The following is a 24,733-nucleotide window of genomic DNA, read 5'->3' on the forward strand; positions in this document are numbered from 1 at the left end:
TTTAGTGTTTGGTAAACAAGCTGTGATCAGACTTCAATTGGCTGTACCCACTCTCTAACAGAACAGATTTCAACATATTGTTCCACTGTCGGCTTGCCTGTTTCAGGCCATAAAGGGACTTCTGCAGGTTGCAAACATGATTGGGCAGGGCATTCAACTCGGGGGGGGGGGGATGCGCATATAGACCTCTTCCTCCAACTCACCATGAAGGAAAGCCGTGTTGACGTCAATCTGCTTAAGAAACCAACCTTTGGCAGCAGCCAAGGCAAGTACGACGCGAAGCGTGCTGAGCTTTAAAACAGGACTAAAAGTATTGAGGTAGTCAATGCCGGGTACTTGGGTGAAGCCTTTCGCAACTAGTCGCGCCTTATGTTTTTCAATGCTCCCATCGGGGTTGTGTTTGAGCTTAAACACCCATTTGCAGCCGATGGCTTTCTTGCCAGGAGAGAGAGCTTGAATTTCCCAAGTCTGTAGTTGCTGTAGTGCATCGAGTTCATCTTTGATGGCATTCCTCCAACAAGCATGAGCTACGGCATCCTCATAAGACCTTGGTTCTTTGTCAGTGGAGATGGCTAGGGAGAAGGCTCTATGTGATGCTGAAAGTGCATTATAACATAAGAAGTGTGTGAGAGGATATTTGCTTGGTGGGGCTATGGAGACACTCATACATTGGAATCTTTGAGATATGCATGTTTCTTATGCTCTCTTGTGGACCTTCTTAAAGGAATAAGATGTTGAGAGTTAATGGTATGAAGAGAATCTATGGATGTATGTTCAGTTGTGTCTCTGTTTAAATCATTACTGATGCATGGATCAATGACGTGTGTAGTGCTCTATGTTAGTGGAATGGGTGCAGAAATCTGCTGTTCAGGCAGATATTCGTGTGTGTGTGGATGCTGGACTTGTGGTAAAGTGTATGAATATGTATCATATGTGAAAGGGTCAGGCATGGAATGAATCCGTGATGATATAGGATGTGAATGTGGGTCAACCATTTTGGTGAAAGGGAAAATAGTTTCATAAAACTTTACATCTCTGGACACAAAAATTTCATTTGAGTGAAGATCGAACAGAACAAAACCTTTAATGCCTTCCCTAAATCCCAAAAAGGTGCACTTCTTTGCCCTTGGGTCAAGTTTTTTTCTCCCTGTCGTAATGGTGTTAGCATATGCTAAACACCCAAAGACTCTCAACTGTGATATAGGGGGCAAGGAATGGTGCAAAATCTGGTAGGGTGATTGATTTTTTAAGAAAATAGATGGCAGCCTATTTATCAAGTGAATTGCATGTGCAGTGGCATAATTCCAGTAGCACTTAGGAATGTTTGAGTGAAATAAGAGGGCACTGGTTACAGCAAGAACATGTTGGTGTTTCCTTTCAACAATACCATTTTGTTGAGGGGTCTCAACACATGTTATTTGATGAATTATGCCACTGGATGCATAGTAATCTGGCATTAAAAATTCTGGTCCATTGTCAGTTCTCACCTTTTTTACAGTTTGATTGAATTGTGTTTTAGCGAAGTTGACAAAAGATTTTAACAAATTTGTGGCTTCTGATTTAGCTTTCATGAAATACAACCAAGTGTACCTAGACTTGTCATCCACTATTGTTAAAAAATACCTGTGACCCCCTATGGACAAAATAGACAAAGGTCCCCATATATCTACATGAATGAGTTCTAGGCAATATGATGCAATCTTATTACTTGCTGCAAATGGCAGCTTTCTTCGCTTTGCCAAGTGGCAAGCATTGCAGGGTAACATCTCAGTGTCATTACAAGTAGTGAAATGATAAATTTTTTGTATTGATTTCAAGCTATTTAATGATGGATGCCCTAACCTACAATGCCAAAGACTTCTATCCTGAGTGCCTTGAATGCTCATGATGTATGGTGTAGAATTTGTATGCAATGAATGTTCCTTATTGAGTGTGTAGAGGCCTCCAACAACCTCAACTTTTCCAATCATCCTCAAGGAGCTGCAGTCCTGTATCTCACACAATTTTTCAGAAAAGTTCATAGTGCGCTTAACAGCCTTCGCATACAAGTAGACGGCTATGCACGACTCCTTGGTAAGATGAAGAAGGAATGGCGTGGCGAAAGAGCTACCTGGAAGCTAGTTACGGTTGTGCAAAGAATATGAAGGAAACTGGTACCCTATTAGTTCAGTCAGTCAGTTACAAGTGAGAAGAAGGATATCAGGTTCCAAAGACTCATCACAAATATTGTAGGTGATATCCGAAACCGCTGATGCTTGTAACCGGGAAAGCCACAAATGGGGGTATAGGATACGAAGATCACAAACAAGAGTTTGTTTCCCAAAGAGCCCGTAATCCCCATGAGAAGCCCTGGGATGGGACCCAATAGTGACTGTAAAAGTCCATGTCTGCAGGAAGGCAAATCATATTCTTTCTTAGTTGCTGAAGAGCGGGTTGAAGCCACTAGCTAAGGCCCACCTATGTTCACTTGCCGAAGGGGATCAGTAAAGATGGTGGACTTCCCTCTCTTTATAAGGCACGCACAGGTGATCTAATTAATAAGACTAGCTGAACTAAGACAGTAAGGACATTCTCTGCCTCAAGTCCCATAGCCTATTCTAAGGCAGCTTATTCTGGGCATTCATCTGCAGCTACTTTTCTTTTTCTACGATACCACAAAGCAAATTCAACTTCCTTCCTGGGCAGTGTGGTTGTAAGCTTGGATATTGAAATTAGCTTGAAATTGAATGAAGGAATGTATAATGCATTTTTCAAATACAAATTTTCAGAAAATACAATAGTTCCAATTATACTGCTTGTAGTGTAAGAACCATTTGGTAGTTTCACAATAATTGGATCTATTTGTTGATAGCTTTGAAAATCATCCAAGGTATAGATACGTGATCTGTAGCACCCGTATCGATTACCCAGGATTCGCACTTTTGTTTTGAAATGTTTAGGGCTTTAACACTTGTTTTGAAATGCAAAACATGCACCAAATTACCTTGATGAGGTGGTGACTGCTGTGAAGTCACAATTTGGTTGGTACTATGAATGTTCCTTAGTTCATGCGTGTGAAGCAATGCCAATAAAGCTTCCTTCTGTTCTGCAGTAAATCCAGAATTGGAAGTCTCGGACTCTCCCAACTGCATACTGAGTTCTCCATTTGCATCCTCAGTATCTGCTGTGGCCATTATGTTTACAGCAGCTTCTCCACCATTCCTTTGCCTCAAGTGTGGTGGAAGGCCATGCTTTTTATAGCATGTCTCTATGGTGTGTCCCAATTTTTCACAGTGTGAACACTGCATTCTTCCTTGTTGTCTTCCTCGACCTCCTTTCCCTCCAGCTTGTTGCCTACCTTTTCTACCTCTTCTTCTCCCTCTATTCTGACTGAAGTCCATAGTGTTTGAGGAAGTTGCAGAGTATGCCACGAGTCTATCAGTTGAGATAGGTTCCAAGCTATGTTGCTGTCTTTCCTGCTGAGAGAGCATTGAAAGAGCTGTGTGGATATCGGGGAGGAGATCCATGAGCATAATTTGGGACCTTACAGCCAAGTACTAGTCGTTCAAACCCCTCAAAAAATGGGTAACTTGATCTTCAGACTTGTATCTTCTCACAACACCTAAACCACACTTGCAATCCTTTCCACATTCACATGAAGGAATCATCCTGAAATTTTCTATGTCTTCCCAAATTGCCCTCAATTTAGTGAAATAGGTTGTGACATCCACGTCTCCTTGTCTAAATGCATAAAACTTCTCGTGTAATTCTGCCACCCGAAATCTATCACCATGATAATACCTGTGTTTTAGGTCATTCCATAGGTCGCTAGCAACGTTCATCCATATTACCGATTGCGAAATGCTAGGGCTTAACGAGAGGTTTATCCAGGCTACGACGTAGGTATTGCATCTTTCCCAAGATTCGAACACACTATCATTTTCATCAGGCTTTGGTAAACTACCATCTATGAATTTCAATTTATTTTTAGATTTCAATGCTAATACCATTGATCTACTCCAAGAGCCATAGTTCTTGCCATCCAGAATAACAGGGATGAGAGGAGTACCAGCGCTCTCAGAAGGATGAAGAAAGTAAGGGTTTGTTGGATCTTGACTCGAGTTGGCGCTGTTCCGAGTTAGTTGGGCTTGAATTGACGCGATTTGATTCAGAACTTCAGTAATTCTTTGTAACTCTACCGCAGAATATGACGAACCGGAGTTCGCAGCGAATGGTTCCGCCATCTCTCCCCTAATTTCATTGATTTGTGAAATTGGAGTTCTGTGCTCTTCAAATTGATGATTGAGGCACAAAGATCAAGTTTTTTCTTCCTCAATTCCTTGCTTCTTACACATGCTACCCTCTTTGGGTCCACGCTCACCGCACCATGTTGAAGGTGTAGTGAGAGTAGCAAGAGAATGTGCAGGTTCAGAGAAAAACAGAGAAGAGAAAGATGAAAATGTGACTTGAATCAGAAAATGGCAAAACTCAACTAACTGTGAGGCATAACAAGCCTTATATACAAGCATAGATATAATGAGTTAAGTTCAACTCATTTGTTAGGTTCACACACACACACTATACTATCATACACACACAAAACAACTGATAGTGCTCTACTCTAACCACTTTGTGATAAATATCTCCACTAGCTAACTAATTCAGCTATTTAGTAACTAAATGGTTAGTTTATTAGTCTCTCAACTCATATGTCAGGTAACAAAAATGTCTTTATATTACTCCATTGACCATAAAATAATATTTTTTTAGAAAAATATATTAGGAGTTTAATACTTTTTAATAATATTAATCAATACTTAATTGACATATTATTTTTATATATTTAGAATTTAAATTTTTAGCACTTAAAATTTAGAATATTTATTAAGTGTTGACTAAAACTAATAAATTTTGTTGATCATATAACATTATTGTTCTTCTTCGAATAAGAAAAAGCTTATTAGCAATTTAGCATGGTAAAAACTCAGGTGCAGTCAACTTCACGTGAAGTTGATATATAGTTGAGAGCCGTTAGATGAAAATTTAGTCAAAAATCAATCAAATTATCTAACGGCTCTCAATTATCAACTTCACGTAAAGTCGACTGCACCTGAGTTTCCACCATTTAGCATGGGATATATAATATTTTAAAAAAATGCATGGTCTGCACTTATAACACAACTCATGGAATAATTAAAAAATGCATGCTCTTAAACTCACATCTAAGATCTATCTAATTAATAATCACCGTTTCCAACTCTCATTCAATGGACAAATTCTGAATAATCCAATATACGAAAGTAAATCAAATTTTCAAAATAGGTAATGATTTAGGGTGAGACTGCTCTGGAACAATAATAATAATACAAAACATTCTGGGATTCAAATTATTAAAAGGTAAAGCAAAAAACACAGACAGAGGAAGTGATGAGAGACTCCGAAAAAAGATGTTTTTGTCAATATTTTTGTCATATTCAAATATTGTATGGTCAAAAAGGTTCACAAAGACAGCAAAAAAGAAAAAAAAAAAATATATATATATATAAAATAAAAAATAGAAGGTATGAAGACAAAATTATTAATGCTTTTGATTTATAAATTAAACTAAGAAAAAAAAATCATATATAGAGTAAACAATATTGATGACAAAACCAACACATAGTTGAGTTAGATATTTAGATTATCTCTCAAAATAAAAACTAAAAAAAAAAAACAAAGATAGTGGGTTCAATAAATACTCATTCCCTTAAATGTCCTGAGTTTTTTTTTTAGGAAAAGTATATGAACCAACTCCAAATCAGCCTAAAATAAAACAACTTAATTAATTATAAATATAGTAATTAATTTTATTTATTTATGATTTAAAATATTGGTTATTAAATATTTCACCACGTGAATCACGGAAACTGATTCAATTAGTTTCCGTCTCTTCACCCTCATTCTCTCTCCAAATACTTAAAACATGATAAATTAGAAAATAGATTCAGAACCATCCAATTTACAAAGAAAAAAAACATCTTAATACCTAGCATAAGCACCATTCACGTAAAGGTTTTGGATTCATTCAAAGGCATTTAGCTGGTTTTTGGCTGATACCCTCTTGTTCCCTAGCATTGTTGTTTTTTTTAACAATCTGATTTAAAATTTGACATTTTCTATAACTAAAAATTAATGCTTAAAAAAAACACACATAAAAATCTAAAAACATAATATAGACACTCATAACTAAACAACATGGATTTAATTATTAAGGAATAGGGCGTAGCACACTTATCATCAAGAGAAAGCGATAAGGCTAATATGGTATTATTATTATTATTGACAACTAAATGTTAAGCAAAGTTCTTAACTTTATCTTATTTTCAACTTAACAAAGTCCTGTCAAAATGAAATAATCATCACCAAAAGAAATGTAGATATTATGTATGTATATGTATGACATTTTGTGGTTGTTTTTTCATTGTAATGGCGTGGTGTGGGTTATTTGCCCAAACTTCCAAAAATAAAAGCAACAAAGAAGAATATATGGTGGGTTTTATTTTGCTGCTAGCGATAGAAAAATGGTGCCAAGACCCAACATACACAATAATAAAATTGAAAGGGATGTGTTTGTTTTTATTTTCTTTTTAGTATTTTTAATTTTTAGAATTTTGTAAAAAAAATAATAAAAATAAGAAATAAAAAATAAAAAATAAAACTTTATTATTTTCATTATGTATTTTTTTTATAAAATTCTAAAAACAAAAAAAATTAAAAATAAAAATGTAAATCAGACACACCGTAAGGTTCTTTCAAGCAAACCCAAATGCTCATTTTGTTTGATTATAAGATCATCAAGAGATAATTTATGATTTGATTCCGCTAAAAAATCAATTAGAAGTGTAGTTAATTAGAGTCAACTAATTAAAAAATAGGTCTGTTATAAAAAAAAACAATTCGCCACTACTTTAATTTTTTGAATCTCAAAATTAAAAATATAAGGAATTGACTTGAATTAGCTTTTATTGTAATTGACTTCTTATAATTTTTTTTTATTATTTTATGTGAAATTTGTATATATTACATATTATCGAGTTATATATATATATATATATATATATATATATATATATATATATATATATATATATATTCTTTTTTTACCATTACTTTCTCTTGTTGTAAATTAGGAAATAGGTTTTCTAATTTCTATAAAATTTAAATTTTTTGGTTTTAACCACAGCTGCAATTTTTTTAATTTTATTTTTGATCTTATAAAATTTTTAAAGATTGTACTTCCTATAATTTAAAAAAGTCAAGGGTGCGTTTGGTTTAATTTGTATTTGTATTTGTATTTTTATTTTTATTTTTATTTTTATTTTTAATATTTTAATTTTTAAAATTTTATAACAAAAAAATAAATTAGAGATAAAAACCAAAAATAAAATTTTATTATTTTCTCTTTAATACATTATGTTCATAGTTTAGATCTCTTAAAAAAAATTAATATGTTGGATTTGATCCTTCCTATGTGTATGATTCTCATATTGGTACTAGCTTAAAATAATTACTAGGTAAATATATAGTATAGTGTTAAAGCCATACATATAAGATAGACATGTATAGAATAGGATGATAACATGAATTTCTATTTAATTCCACATCACTTAATTGAGAAAAATAATTCATGCCAAGGGCTTAAAGCACTAACTTTATAAATAATTATATGATAAAAACTAGGGAAAAAAAAGTATAGGGAGTAGAACTAAAAAATCCGACATTACGTGGGCAAAATCATCTTTCTGTAGTGATATTAGATTTAATAATTCTAGAGAGAGAAATTAAAAGCGGGAAAAAAAGGAACTCATGCTAAAAAAAAGTATTAATAACTTTTGAGTCGTTATATAATTTTTCCTCATCAAATTAGTCAAAATTCTTCTAATATTATATATATATATATATATATATATATATATATATATATATATACATTATGATGCATAGACACTGACACGGACACGGGACACGACACGACGCGTGATACGCCGACACGCGAATTTTAAAATTTTATATGACACGGGAACACGCATACATATAAAATATAAAGTATTTTTTAGATAAATCGTAATGATATTTTGATATTTTATTGATATTAAAATATAAATTAAAATTTTTAATTATTTTTAGTGTCTTATTTTAATTATATCAAGTATTTAAAATATTTTTTTGTTTTAATAAATAATAATATATACTATATCTAAATTTATTTTAAAAATATATGTTAAGAATAAGACAAAACATGCTGACACGTGATAGTATTTAGGTGTGTCCGGAGAAAATTTTTTTATTTTTTATTAAGATACAGTCGGACACATCAGACACGCGTGTCGGTGAGTATCGTGTCCGAAATGTATCTGACATGCGGACACAACAACTCAACGAAGTGTCCGTGCTTTATATATATATACACACATACTAACAGATATAAAAATTTGTGCATGAGATAGATCAAATAAAAATAGAACAAGGTTCTTTTCTGTTTTCTCTCTCTCAATAATTATCAAGTGCACTTCACTTACCCTATACTTTTTAATTGGGGCTTCATTGTTAGTAGGTTAATATATAGAGTCTTATGCTATCCAATCCCAAATCAGCGAAAGATTTTAGGTACTTAGAAGTTTAGGGTTTAGACTTGGCGAAAATGACCAAACTACCCTACGAACCCTATCAACAAACTAATGTTGGAAATGTAGCTTTAATAAACTCTCATTCAAATTGGCTCAAAAAGAAAAGAATATTCTAACCGGTATTTAATGGGCTGTCATTATAACAAATTTGACAAATAGCGGCAGTATTTTTGCAGCAGATAACAACATATACTATTGATATAGCGGCGGTTTAACATGGACATCAATTAATTTTTAAAAATAGCAGCGGCCGTTAATTGTCGCAAAATATTTTTGTCGCAAAATACTATTAATAGTAATTATTCTAACAGTTGCACTGCTAAAAGTTTAGTCGCACCTCATCTTCAGTATATCAACCGCTATTATACGTTTTGTGACAGTAAAAAAACTTTCGCTATTTGAATAACCAATCACTACTATTTGTCAGAATTGTTGTAGTGTGTGAATAAATTAAAATTTAGAATACAACATCTTTCGTTTTCTTGGATCACTTAAAATAATTTCTTCACATGATGATTGATACAAAACCTTAACAAATAACTAACTAATTAGGTTTTCTATAATTGTACACACTTCTGCTCTCCAAACGTTTTGAGGCATCGCCACCTAGTTCATGGATATAGCTAGCCTCTAGAAACAGTATATATTTATACACTATTTAATTTTAGTTGCAAAATAAATTAAAAATTTAGTAACTTAAATGTGAAAAAATGATCAGATCTAAAAAAATTTAAATTTTTTTAATAAAGTTATACCTAACAAGACAAGTCCAAGAGGATCAACTTTACATGTAGATATATAGATGCAGTGTCCAAATCAAATATATTATGTATAATCTTATAATAACATCTTATTATAATATTATTATAGAAATTCCAAGTGTACAAATTAAAGCATAATATGCATGCTTACTACTTCATAATGTTAATTAATTAACACTCAACTAAGATTCATTCTGTGCCACAACCATTGACACCATTCATATTATTCATGAAGAAAACTAAACACAACCCATCAATAGGGTAATGTTAGGTAGACAAAAAAAAAACAGCCAGAACTTACCTTATTTAGCATTTATTAATTGTCGCAACAATTAATGAGCTAAATAAGGTAAGTTATGACTGTTTTTGACTGATTTTCTTTGGTTACTAAACATTTCCGTATTCTAAAACTCTCATTCATCATAATATTCAATAGCACTGCTATAAAAAAAAGGTGGAAACCCAAGTGCAGCTGACTTCACGTGAAGTTGATACCTGAGAGCCGTTAAATGATTTGACTGATTTGATTAAATTTTCATCTAACGGCTCTCAAGTATCAACTTCACGTGAAGTCGACCTCACCTGAATTTTTACCAAATATATATATATATATATATATATATATATATATATATATATATATAAACATAATAATCTTTCATAAAGACACAGCCTTCCAACTGATTAGTTTGTTATATGTAGTTATCCAATTTTTGTTATATGTAGCTATACATCTTTTCTATTTATAGAAAAAAATTGTTGTGAATAACCATTTTTGTAGTTCTTTTTATAGAAAAGAGAGTGCAATTTCTTTTTTGTTTTGCCCAAAAACAAAACTTAATTATACTATATATATCTAATAATTAATTATTAAAATATTCTTTGCAGGGGAGGTTAATGTTGAGAAAGGGGGCGATGATCCCCTAAATTAAAAATTTTAATGTATAAAAGTTGTTAATTTTTATATTAGTCTCCTTTAATTTTAATTTTTTTCTTCTAAAATTATATTTTTAGGTTTAATTATTCTGCTGATCCCTATAGTTTCACAAAATTTTTAATTAGGTCCTTATACTTTTTTTCTTTTAATGGAGTCCTTGCACTAAATTTTTTTTTAATTGGGTCCTTACACTTTTTTATTTCTTTTTATTTAGGTTCCTGTACCAATTTCTTTTTTTTTTTTAGTTGGATCCCTATAAAATTAAGCCAATTACTACTAAAAGGGACTTAATTAAAAAAAAATTTGGTGTAAGGACCCAATTAAAAAAAAATATAGAGACCTAATTGAAAATTTCACGAAACTATAAGGACCAACATAGTAATTAAACCATATTTTTATATAGACCCCTCCTAAGAATTGCTCTATCTTCGTCCCTAATTCTTTGGATCTCATGTATTATTTTTCACTAATTGGTGAAAGATAAATATATAAGGTAGATTCATGTGGTCAAAATAATTGCAAAGGTTTATTTATTAATTTCAACATCATGTTGAGGAGGAATATCAGAGCAACCACATCGTACGAATTCAAGAAGTGATTATTGATTTGATTTTCCTTTTGCTAATCAACATCATCGTGTCTTCTTTATTAACACTTTAATCATTGATGTTTAGTAGCGTTTTCATGCAAATTAAATTAAACATCTCTCTAATAATCAACTAACATATAACCTTGAAATAATTTTCAGTTTGCTACAAATTTTAAATTATGAAATCTATTTGTAGAGGTTGTTTTAACCGTGTTTGTCACGGATTTAACCTCCTGCTGATCTATAAAATTTTTTGTATATATAAGACAGAATTTAATTATTTAAATTTTTTATATTTATTTAAATAGATAATTTTAAATTAGTTAATATTATAGAAAAATAACAATTCTACTCCTATTTTTTATAATATCACTCTAAATATAATTTTTTTCCGTTGTATGTATGCATAAAATTGTATATAGAAAGAGTATCATTATCAAAATAAGAGTAATAATATCCCATTTTAATATTATATTATAAAATACAACTTAAAATATTACAATAACAATCATAGTAGTTATACATAAAAAAATACATATTTGCTATTGTAACATTTTTTATTACAAATTTAATTATTTTATTATAGCATATTTGATTATTCTAGTAGGTAATTATTTAATTAAAAAATATATAAATTAACATATATTAAAGATACACAAATATCTAATAACTGATTTTTAATTATACAGAAACATTCTTGTTACAATAATCATATTTTTTTGAAAATCAAAATAATAATGTATGAAAAAAATTTTAAGTGTACCGTCATACTGGTGTATTAATGATTTTTAACCGTTAATCTTAATTATGTATATTATATATATTTTTTATAATTAAGATCAATAGTTAAAAATAACTGAAATACTGGTATGACGGTACACTTCAAAATTTTTCTAATGTATGAGATACATATACTGAAATAGGTACTCTTTTTAATTATTATTTTTTATTTAAAGAAATAAAAGGCACTGAAACACAAAGAGTCGTGCAAAGAAATAGTTGAATTGAAGAGAAGTGGTCCAAAGAAAAGAGTGAAAGTGACAGAGTCTATTTCAGAAGCAAAATCCCTAAAGAGCAGACCATGGATGACATACAACAATTCATGGATATGCACTTCGATCTTCAAAAGATTCTCTCTTTCTCTCTCAAACGTGCAAATGAATAGAAAAATTATGCTTTTTTTCTTTTTACTTTTTTTATACAATTTAAATTAGGTTAAATTACACAATTAGTTCCTACACTTTCAGTAAAATTGCAAATTGGTCCCTACACTTTAAAAGTTTGTAATTAAATTTCTAAAGAAAATTAAAATTTGCAATTTAGTCCTTACCGTTCAAAAAGTGTTGATTTAACAGAATATTCTGAGCATATGCTGAGAATATTCTGTTAAAATAAAGAATATACCGAGAATATTCTGTTAAATCAAACACTTTTTGAACGGCGGAGACTAAATCATAAATTTTAATTTTCTTTAGGGATCCAATTACAAACTTTTAAAGTGTAGGGACCAATTTACAATTTCATTAAAAATATATGGACCAACTGTGTAATTTAACCTTTAAACTATTCCTAACACATGCACCTTCACACTAACAAAGTTTCAGAATTTAAATATATGATGCATGATCATGATGGTTAAAAATGTTAGAATTTCTAGCAGTAAATAATAATAATGTCGAATAATCGTAATCATAATAGAATGACTCAAATTAAAAAATAAAAAGTAAAAAAAATTCTACCTCTATATAATAATTTTTATTATTATAGCTCCACCAGCTTTTGTCATATAATGTATCAATTACTAATTACCATCACTGTTTTTTTTTTTTTTTTTTTTTTTTTTTTTTTTTTAACTTTGAAATATGAAAGTGTCTGATATATCAATCGATGTCTCTTTGAATTTTAGAATGATTGTGGTCGCATTTGAGAGGGGGCAGCATGTCTGTTAAAGTGAACAAATTCGTTTCAGAAAACCAACCCTCACATTGTGCTATGGGAACCTTAGTGGGAAAAAAAAAAAATATTCATTAAATTTCTTTAATATATTTCTAGTGAAAGTGATTGCAATTTTGTTCTCCAATTAATTGTTTATTACCCGGCATATGTATAAAATAAGAGAAGAAAGTAGCGTAAAGCGAGCATAACGAATCCATCAACAAATATAATTACTTTTCTCATAGTAAAGAGGAATACCACATTCGATTCCTAGTTTTACTTTTTTCAATATATATATATATATATATATATATATATATATATATATATATCCGTACGGCCAGTTTCTTCCCCATTTTTTTCCAAGTAAAGAAACTTTAAAATATTAAATTTCATCTTTTATAGCAACCACTACAAAAGAAAATTACTTTTAGAGTTTTAGTGGTAATTTATTTTATTTTTAATTATAATAAAAATAATCACTAATATATTAACCATCAATTAATTATTAGTCGTCTTATACCTTATCGATAAAACTTTAGTGACAATTATAACGATATTATTCGATTAAGACTTTTTGATAATGACAAATATTTTATAACTTGTCACTATAATAAATAATACTAATGATAAATAACAATTATAAAAAAAATAATTAAAAGAAATAACAATCATAATATATATTATCACTACTAAATTTTGCCACTACAACCTTTTTTTAGTGAACTCAGGATGTTATTATAGTTAAAAGAAATTTATATTACTATACCTAAAAATTATTATTTGTTAATATTAAACCGTTATAAAGTATGTAGTTCTAGTCACAAGAAAAAAAAAAGTATGTAGTTCTTATCATATATTGTATCTCAATCATCATTATTATAAGTTTTGTGTGGTATATGTATGGATTATTTGTGAAATTGTATAAAATTCCCTAAAAAGAATATAATTGATCTGGATATAGCACAAAACTATACTACTAGATCATCATCATCGCCATATATATTTATATACACTAGAAGAATAATGAACTAGTGAATGTGAAAATAATTAAAAAATCATGTAATCAAGGGTTCACTCGTTTATGAGAATTGAGCGTATTTGATGACTAACTATTCTCTTATAATAAAGCAGTATTAATCAATAGTTTAAACTTTAAACCATTAGTTAAACATATATATAACCGCCGCTACAAGGTATATAGAAATTAACTGCGGTTTTTTAAGAATTTGTAGCAGTTTTAATTCGTCATAAATTAAAATAGATTATCAGTGTTTAAGTGAACACTTTCTTTTTTAATGCACGAAATTAAGATTTACGGTGATTTCTAACAACCATTAACCTAACCGTCGTTATATCAGAATTTAGAATCATTTTATTTTACAGCAGTTTCAAACTGTCGCAATATACCAATTCTAAAATTCGTGACTATTTTAATGTAGTTGTAATATATCAATCACTATTAATTATATTATTGAGGGTATATATCCTAATTTTGATTTTAAAAAAAAAATATTGTGAAAAAGGGTTATGGAAGCAAGTAGCTATTGTAGGGTAACAGCGTCCATAAGGTGTGGTGGGGTTTAGAGGCAACCACCTCCACTCGTGTGGGTTATCTATAGATGACGGCAAGGTTCTACCAAAAACATGACGATAAAATTCGTTATGTATCTATACATCTAATTATATATATATATATCTTCATAATTGGATGTTAGTATTGGAAGGCATTACATGAAAAATAACACAATATACTTTATCCAAAATTAAAATTATATTAAATAATATTAAACTCGTTATCCATTTAGTTAGAAAAATCAACAATATTTCAACTCAATCTACAAACAACGAACTCTCCGCTAATTAATTTTCATAAGGGGAATGAAGTTGCATAATGCACTAATATAAACTTAAATGAGTATATTCTACTACAAATGTAATGTGAGTAAGTCAAGTACTATAAAACGTAGATATTAATTTGTATTAAAAAAAATCCACTTAGATAAAGACGCTTAAAACGTCTTTTTTTAAAAATATTTTTAAATAATTAAAATTTAATATATATAATTGATTAAACTATGTTATTTTTATCAAAATTAGATCAGATAAATTGATTTGGCTAAAAAATCGACAAATTATACTTTAAATCGGTCTAAATTAATATTTTTTTATAAAAAATAATTACAATATTTCTATTATAAAAAATAACTAAAATATTCTTATATATATATATATATATATATATATATATATATATATATATATATATATATATATATATTTTAAGAATCCTAAATTCTAATTATTTTCTTTTCTTTTCTTTGTGTCGTTATAGGGCTAGAATTTAGGATTTTTAAAATTAAAAAATATATAATAAAAATATTTTAGTCATTTTTTATATAAGATTATTGTAGTCATTTTTTATAAAAAAGAATATTAATTTAAATCAGTTCAAGATTTGGTTTATTGATTTTTTGACCAAATCAATTTGTCTGATCTAATTTTGACAAAAATAATATAATTTAATCAATTATATATATTAAATTTTAGTTAATAAGAAACATCTTTATAAAAAAAAACGTTTTAAACATCTTTATCGGAGTGTCTCCCTTAAAAAAATTGTGGCTCATAATTTTTAAATTAAAAAATAAAAATCCTAACTCACAATTTTTTAAATTCAAAATATAAATCATAACTAACAATTTGTTTTTTTTTTAATATTGTTTAATAAAATTGTCACTCACGATTTTACTTTTTCAATAAAACACTGTATCAACAAAATTAATCAAAACTTGCCCATATTTTTACAAATCACACCCTAGAGTCCAATATAATAAAGAAAAGAGTAGCCACAATTCTCATTGCAAAATCCCAACTAGAATTGTGATATTTTAGCCCCATAGCTAGCTAATCTCTTTGGAGCATTGTTAAATGGAACTAATCTCTTTGTCCTCAAACACACACCTCTTAGCCCCTATAGCTATAATCCTATAGATAGTCCTATACTCCCTTTTCTATTTAGGAAACATTTCAAGTGCATCGAGAAGTACCGGTGCACCAATTGTTTTAACCGTTGATTTTAATTAATATATATTATATATATTTTTTATAATTCAGATCAACGGATAAAACAACTGGTGTACCGGTACTCCCAGTACACTTAAAATGTTTCCATATAATATATATTTTGCAAAAATATTTAACCCAAGTGCGGTTAGGGTTGTCTTGTCAGCCAAAGGGTTGGATTGGCAAAGAATGTGGGAGACAACTAAAAAACATTTCTAAAGCTACCAACACACTCCAACAGTTGCCACAATTTTTTTAGGGTTTTTGTGGGCCATACCCTAATTTCATTCCTTCTATTCAACACACACACCTTTCCCCCTTCTTCACACTCCTCACTATATTTATATCTCCCACTTCTTCCACATTCTCTTCACCACTGCCTACCCTTAATTTCTTTTGCTAAACCAAAAAAAATAAAAAATAAAAAATTAGAGGCTATATATATAGAGCTATTAGACCCGTCTTCTTCCAATCAATTATATTTGGTCAATATAATTAAGAAGGGTATATTCATAATTATGGGTGATTCAGGATCTTCTAAGAGAATGTGGTGCTCAGTGCCAGAAAAGTTTCAGCTGCATGGAGCAATGTTGGCACTTCAATTTGGATATGCTGGCTTCCATGTTGTTTCAAGGGCTGCCCTTAACATGGGAGTTAGCAAGCTTGTTTTTCCAGTTTATAGAAACATCATTGCTTTGCTTCTCCTTCTTCCCTTTGCATACTTCTTGGAAAAGTTAGTATTATTATTATTAATTATTATTCCTTTAACAAAGTTTTTACTATTATTCCTATAAGTATACACTACTAGAATCCTTCGCATTAGCGACAGATTTATTTACTTACATCTGTCGCTAATTATAGACGGATATAATTATCAAAAAATCCGTCGCTAATGCAAAAATATAATAGTAATATTTAATTAGAACATTTTAAATTTAATAATGTTTATTATTAATTAATTAAAATTTGTCGTTCGAGACATTTTTATGAAAAGATACATTTATTTGTTGTATATTTTTGTACACATTAATAAAAAATATATAGAGTGGCTAAATTGTTTTTTTCTTTTGTTCAGGAAGGAGAGGCCAGCGATGACACTGAACTTCCTAGGCCAGTTCTTTGTTCTGGCACTTGTCGGGTATATATAATTAATAATTAATAATTATATTATTTAAGATAATGCTAGTGATTTGATAACATGATTTTGTATTAATGAAACAGGATTACAGCAAATCAAGGTTTCTATTTGCTTGGGTTGGAGAACACATCACCTACCTTCGCTTCAGCAATACAGAACTCTGTTCCAGCCATTACATTTCTCATGGCTGCCATACTCAGGCAATTAAGCTAATTAAACACTTAATTAATCATTCAATTATTAATTTTTGGTATTAATTAACAATAATGATGATACTATAATTCGGTTATGTTAGATAGGGGTGAGCACGAGTAGCGGGTACCCGATTCCGTCCGAATCCGAACCGAACCAATTAAATTGGTTCTGAAATCAACGGGTAATCGGGTCCAACTCGAACCAAACTTATGACTTTTGTTAGTGATTGGTTCCGGTATCGGTTTTGAGGGTGTGGAACCCGAACCAACCCACGAACTCGATCATATATTAATTAAATAAAAACAATAAAAATATATATGGATTTTCCATTAGACAATGATTATTCATTATTAATATGTTTGGATTTTAATGAGTTTAGTTTTTAATGTATTTGGTGTTTAACATGTTTGGATTATTTCTATTGATGTTACATATTTATTATACTTATTAAATTTTTAAGATAAAAATTTGATTTTTTTTTAATGAATTTCAAAGTCATCGGGTACCCAATTACCCGAACCGAACCAATCCGTTCTTAATCGGTTTGGTTTAGTTCGGATATATATACAAAAAAATGTAAATCCAAATCAAACCAAACTAATTATATTTTGATCGATTCGGTTCTAATTTTACTATAAACCCGAACCAAACTGACCTGTTCTCACCCCTAATGTTAGAAAGACAAAAAAAAATCAGCAAGAACTTGTCTTATTTAACATTCATTAAGGTAAATTATGACTGTTTTTGACTAATTTATTTTGGTTACCAAATTATTTTCGTTATAATTTCAGGATTGAACAAGTGAGACTAAACAGAAAAGATGGAATATCGAAAGTAGTTGGAACAATCCTATGTGTAATTGGTGCAACAGTGATCACACTCTACAAGGGTCCAACAATATACTCTCCAAAACCATCAACAACATTATTATTAACAACAAGATCAACATTAATGGATCCAGTTGATGAGGGCAAAAACTGGACCCTAGGGTGCATTTACCTAATTGGACATTGTTTGTCATGGTCTGGTTGGCTTGTGTTGCAAGCACCTGTTCTTAAGAAATACCCTGCAAGGCTCTCTGTCACTTCATACACTTGCTTCTTTGGATTATTGCAATTCATTCTCATTGCTCTCATTTTTGAAAGAGATTATCAAGCTTGGCTTTTCCATTCTGGTGCTGAAGCCTTCACTATTCTATATGCGGTATAATATAATATTTTTTTTAATTAGGGTAAAGTATATTTTTTGTCCCTAAAATTTGGCAAATGTTTCAAAAATACTCCTAAATTTTATTTTGTTTCAATTTTGTCCCAAAAGTTTTCGATTTGCATCAAGTATACCCTCGACGGCTAAATTTTCAAAAAATTTAAGATTAATTTAACAATGATGCATAGAAATTATGCTTGATTTGCTTGTATTGAGGGTTGTTCTTATGAAATTGTTATTGAATTGGTCTTAAACTTTTTAAAAAATTAGCCGTCAGGGGTATATTTGATGCAAATCGAAAATTTTTGGGATAAAATTGAAACAAAATAAAACTTAGGGTTATTTTTGAAACTTTTGTCAAACTTTAGGGACAAAAAGTATACTTTACCCTTTTAATTATTTTTGATGCACTGTATAACGTTTTACATAATATTCGTCTTTCTTCACGCTATTAATATAAAAAGTACTGTAATTAAATGTACGTATAAAATTATTTTACACTACAATACATTAAAATTAAATTCTTAATTTTAATACATTAATTATATTCATACGTTTAAATAATTTTTTAAATAATAAATTTAAAAATTAGTTACGTATATGTATGATTGATAATTCTGTGTACAATGTATTTACACTATTCACTCTATTAATAACATTGGAACTTTTAATTTTTGTCATTAAATTTTAATTTTTATAAAATATCTATTTGTTGATTTTAGTTAATTTCTATAATCTTTTCAGTTTTTGGTTCTTCTTGCCATGAAATAATTTATTCCAAAAATGTAAACAGTTAGATAAAAATAAATAAATAAATAATTAAAATTATTAATAGCTTAATTAATTTATATAACAGGGAGTGGTGGCATCAGGAATTGCATTCGCTGTACAAATATGGTGCATTGATAGAGGGGGCCCTGTGTTCGTTGCTGTGTATCAACCTGTTCAGACTTTTGTTGTTGCAATCATGGCTTCCTTTGCTCTTGGAGAAGAGTTTTACTTGGGAGGGTAATTCTCAACTCTTTAATTAATTACTCTCTTTTAATTTTATTATGCTTTAGTTACTCTTTTAGTCTCTGTAATTTTACTAAATTTTTAATTAGGTTTCTATATTTTTTAGTTAGATTTCTACACTACTTTTAATTTTGTAATTAGGTTATTTTCATGTTAAAAACATTAAAATTAACAGAATATTTTTTTTTTTAAAATACATGCGACCAAAGATCTAATTAGGTTTTTAATTATGAATAACTTCAATTTCTGAAAAAATATTCAATTAATTCTAATGTTTATTATATTAGAAAAGACCTAATTATCAAATAAAAAGTAGTGTAAGAACCTAATTGAAAAAAAAAATAAAAATCTAATTACAAATTTAATAAAACTATAGGGACCAATAGAATCAGTAAACATTTAATTATTTAAGAAAAATTTCAAGTATATCGGGAACACCAGTGATCCAGTTATTTTAACTGTTGATCTGAATTATAAAAAATATATATAATATATATTAATTAAAATCAACGGTTAAAACAATTAGAACACTGATATTTTCGGTACACTTAAAATTTTTCCAATTATTTATAGATACATTTCTCTCTTCGTCTTCATTTCCATTTTGATCTTTAAATATTTAAATGATGATATCATCTAATTAAGATTGTGAATAATTTTGATATATATAGGATCATTGGGGCAGTGCTAATTGTGGTTGGACTCTACCTAGTTTTGTGGGGTAAAAGTGAAGAGAAGAGGATTGCACAACTTGCAATTGCATCAAATAATATTAATGGAGATCATGGCATTATTAGGGCTTCAAGTCATGCCAAAGCATCATCACTCACTCAGCCACTAATCCTCCCTTCATCAACTGACAATCATGTTTAATTAACTTCATCAACAAAACCCTAATCTCTTCATCAATTAAACCACATCATTTTCTTGGAACCTAAGAAGAAGAAGAAGATGCTACTAGCTAGCACCTTAATTATGTCAAGAAGTTTGTGTGTGTTTTGTGTTTTTTTTTTTTTTTTTTTTCATCCTTCCTCTCCATTTTGGTTTTTGTTTTATTTTATTTTCCTTTTTTTGGTTAATTTAAATATTATAATGTTTTGTTAGTAGGTTATCATTTAGAAGTATATTTTATGGGGATGATTATTGTTGTAATGGAGCATGTCACTTGAAGTGGGGCCATCGAGCCTGAAAATCCCATATGGCTTTTTTATAAAAAATGTTACTTTACGGTTTGATTAAGGAAATAAATTGTTTATTGTTTTATAATATACATATGATCATTTTAGTATAATTATATTATGATAATTACGATAATTATAATATTTTTTTATTATTAAACAACGTTCTTTAAAAAATATTATTAAAAAAATATTATCAAAATATATAAAAAAATTTACAACTTTAATTTTAACAATATTTACATCTGTTTAATTACTTTCCGAGAAATACTTAATATAAAAATATAAATTCCATTAGTATCCGATCCAATCTACCAATATAATAAATAATATATGATTCAATAATATGTAGTTTTTTATATAAAATTAGTATAAATAAGTACATAATATAACTTTTAGTTTAATTATTCATGATCACTGCCTGGATTCCATAATGGGGCAAAATCTAGCACATATAACCAAAGCAGTATAGAGTGTTGGAAATGTGATGCAAGTAAGAAAAAGAAAATGCTAGAAATTATAAGTGTGTGCTTTAGAAATGGCCGACCATATGTAACCGCATGAACTCTAGAGGATTAATTCGTTTTTATTATCCTTCACACATATCTAATTATTATATATACTTTCACATAATAATAATAATAATAATAATAATAATAATAATAATAATAATAATAATAATAATAATAATAATAGAAAATACCATTCTCCTCTCCTGCGAGACACTAAAATGACACTTCCATCTCTTCTATTTATAAAATGTATATTCCCATTCCTTATAACTTTTAAAAAACTTCCTCTTTAATCCATTTTAAATTTTTTGTATTAATTAATGTTAACTTTATTCATTTTTCAAGAAAAAATAAATTATTTTTTATAAAAATATCCTTTATCAAAAATTTTATTTTTTATCATTAAATTTTTCTTACCAAAATACTCTTTGATAAATTATTTTTTATTGATTAAATTGTATTTTTATCAAAATATTTTTAAAAGAATTTAATAATTAATTTTTTTCTAAGATACCCTTCAATAATTTTTTAATTATTAAATTATAATTTTACCAAAATTTTCGTTAACAATTTTTTTTATATTTTACTATTAATTTTTCAATATCAATATATATTATTTTAACATTAAATAAAAAATCTTAGTAAGATTATTTTTTAATATAAATATATATTAATTATTATACATATTAATAATAGTAAAGTTTTTTTATTTAATGTTAAAATAATATATATTGATATCGAAAAATTAATAGTAAAATATAAAAATAATTGTTAATAAAAATTTTGGTAAAATTATAATTTAATAATTAAAAATTTTTTGGAGGATATCTTAGAAACAAATAATTTAATTATTAATTTTTTTAAAAAATATTTTGGTAAAAATACAATTTAATTAATAAAAAAATAATTTATTAAAAAATATTTTGCTAAACAAAATTTAATAACAAAAAATAAAATTTTTGCTAAAGAATATTTTTGTAAAAAATAATTTATTTTTTCTTGAAAATAGATAAAGTTAACATTAGTTAACACAAAAAAATTTAAAATAGATTAAAGATGAGGTTTTTTAAAAGTTATAAGGGAGCGGAATATATATTTTATAAATAGAGGAGATGGGAGTGTTATTTTAACATCTCGCAGAGAAGGGGAGTGGGTATTTTCTCTAATAATAATAATAATAATAATAATAATAATAATAAACCAAGTCTGATATTTTTCATTTGGATCAAAATAGGTATTTAGAGATAAAGTAAATTAAATTAAATATGTTGATTAATTAAGTATAGTTTCTGTGAATAAATTATATAAAACCTTATGTTAATACTTCTTGATAGTTTTTCACCTATAATAATTGTTCTTTCATATTTTAGTAAGATATGCTACACTTGTGTGCATGTGCTAAATTTTGATTAATTAGACACATAAGAAAGTATCAAAGATAAGAGACAATAATATTTATCGCTCTAATTAAAGCTAGATAGTGATCAACTTTGTATTGTGTTTTGCTAGTAGTTATTACTACCTACAAGAAGACATTAATATAAACGCTAACAATGAGCTAAATGGCAAGGAAATAAGGACCAATATATATAATTCCAAGGGGATACAATCCAATATTAATATTTGTCTATATATTAATTAAATATTTGTAAAGACAATGACAAGTTGACAAAGTTCTAGGTGAAAAATTCAAGTATATTCAGCTAATAATTAAAGTTCCCATGATCATATCATTAAAGGCCGATATAAATCATTAGGATACCCATCATCATGTATCTCAAGTTAATTTTTTTGTTGTTGGATTAAGTACTTATTATTATAAAAATTATAGTTATTAATAAGCTAAATCGTCACTATAAGATATCGCTTTTTTGTGATGTTTTTTTTTTCCGATTTAAATTTCCTCCCAAAATTTCAAAATTGTATCTAAAATAGAAAATTGCACTCATTATAAATGCCATGTATCAAAATATTAAGCTCACCAAATTTTATAAGTAACTAGTTAATTCATTTATTCTCTTAAGTAAGTATTAATGTCCGAATTTCGTTAATACATGCAACAATTCATTAGTTAACGATAAATTTTTGGTTTAATTACTCTGTTGGTTCTTATAGTTTCGTGAAATTTTTAATTAGGTCCTTATACTTTTTTTTCTTTTTAATTGGGTCCCTTCACTAATTTTTTTTTTCAATTAAATCCTTCTTAGTAGTAATTACCTTAATTTTATAGAGATCTAACTAAAAAAAAAAGAATTGGTATAGTGACCTAAATAAAAGAAAAAAAAAGTGTAGGGACCTAATTAAAAAAAAAAAATTGGTGCAATGATTCAATTAAAAGAAAAAAAGTATAGAGACCTAATTGAAAATTTTGCGAAACTATAGGAATCAATAAAGTAATTAAACATAAATTTTTTAATAAAAGTCAGATCTATAACAGATTAGTTTGCCAAGTTAAAAAATACTGTGAGAAACAATTAACAATGTTAACATTAAACTTACATCTGGTTATTTTTTGAAGGAAAATCTACTTTATTGGGATGATATTTAATTGGTGCTTTTTCTTTTCTGGTGAAACCCAATAATGGCATATTTTTATCTTTTGCTTTACTAGCTGTATGCAAACTTGAAATAGGTGATAAAACTGTTAGGGAAGAATCTTAAAAATATTGATTATGTTCTTGTTCATATATATTAAAATGTTTAAATTTAAATTACTAAGATAAAACCATACAAAAAGATTTACCATGGTGAGCATAATAATAGTTATGGTGCATTCTTGAGGCGAGGCGGAATCACTTTAATTATTTCTTACTTAATTATGAGAATATTGTTTCTGTATTTGTTCCTTTGACAATCTTGTGGATTGATTTTTGACTCGGATCATCGTTGCCATGCACAAAAGGTTACATTCTTTAATTAGTCATAATTTTGTTATGAGATTTATTATGCAAGCTGAATATTGTAGTTTCAACTTTATAATTTTCAAAAACAATTAATTATTGTATTTTTTATTGTGAAAAATTAATAAAAATTTGTTTAAAAATGGATTTACCAGCTGCTAAAAAGGGCACTGAAGACTTTGATTTTTATGTTGAATAGAACTTGAGGATAAGAGTCTTACGTATCCAATTCAATAGCTCCTCTAAAAAAATGATGATGGTAATTTTGAGCTGATTCTTATGAAAAGTTAGGAACAGGTTCATCTTTAATGATAACGTATCAACTAGTGTGGAATAGATAATGGCGTCGACTTTGAAGCTGCAGAAGGAGTTTCAACAAATTCCCAATTTCTAATTGATGAACACTTTACTCTTTTATTAGATTATTATATGATGTTACATCTATAGTAAAGCGTTAGGAGTCTTTCGTTTCTTTTGTTTATTTCATATATAAACGCCTATATTTCTTTGCTTTCATGAATGAAATTATCTAACTTTAAAAAAAAAAAAAAGACCGAACATTGTAACATTTTTTATAATTTATTATTAAAATATCACTAAAAATGAAGAAGAAGGCATCAGCTATCATCAAATTGGATTTCCAGAAAGCCTATGATA

General features: G+C 28.3%; 2 protein-coding genes across 2 annotated transcripts; one reads left to right on the forward strand and one right to left on the reverse strand.

Moving 5' to 3' along the window:
* Positions 1-3,536: 3,536 nt before the first annotated feature.
* On the reverse strand, positions 3,537-4,223 carry LOC107646220 (uncharacterized). Its single transcript, XM_016350419.2, has one exon. It carries the CDS (start codon positions 4,221-4,223, stop codon positions 3,537-3,539), a length of 687 nt encoding a protein of 228 aa, XP_016205905.2.
* Positions 4,224-16,304: 12,081 nt separating this feature from the next.
* LOC107645285 (protein WALLS ARE THIN 1-like) lies at positions 16,305-20,749 on the forward strand. The gene is made up of 6 exons (XM_088491571.1): positions 16,305-16,666; positions 17,009-17,071; positions 17,155-17,271; positions 18,058-18,469; positions 19,329-19,480; positions 20,158-20,749. The coding sequence occupies exons 1-6, from the start codon at positions 16,452-16,454 to the stop codon at positions 20,357-20,359; spliced, it is 1,161 nt and encodes a 386-aa protein (XP_088347697.1). The 5' UTR covers positions 16,305-16,451; the 3' UTR covers positions 20,360-20,749.
* Positions 20,750-24,733: the final 3,984 nt, after the last annotated feature.

Source organism: Arachis ipaensis, chromosome B6, assembly GCF_059453495.1.
Source record: "Arachis ipaensis isolate K30076 ecotype BB chromosome B6, ASM5945349v1, whole genome shotgun sequence".
NCBI classification, from domain to species: domain Eukaryota; kingdom Viridiplantae; phylum Streptophyta; class Magnoliopsida; order Fabales; family Fabaceae; genus Arachis; species Arachis ipaensis.

Coding starts and splice junctions, on each gene's coding strand:
- LOC107646220 (XM_016350419.2), bottom strand. CDS start 4,223: ATGGCGGAACCATTCGCTGCGAACTCCGGTTCGTCATATTCTGCGGTA.
- LOC107645285 (XM_088491571.1), top strand. CDS start 16,452: ATGGGTGATTCAGGATCTTCTAAGAGAATGTGGTGCTCAGTGCCAGAA. Junction 17,072..17,154: donor TTTGTTCTGGCACTTGTCGG/GTATATATAATT, acceptor TTAATGAAACAG/GATTACAGCAAATCAAGGTT. Junction 18,470..19,328: donor CCTTCACTATTCTATATGCG/GTATAATATAAT, acceptor TTTATATAACAG/GGAGTGGTGGCATCAGGAAT.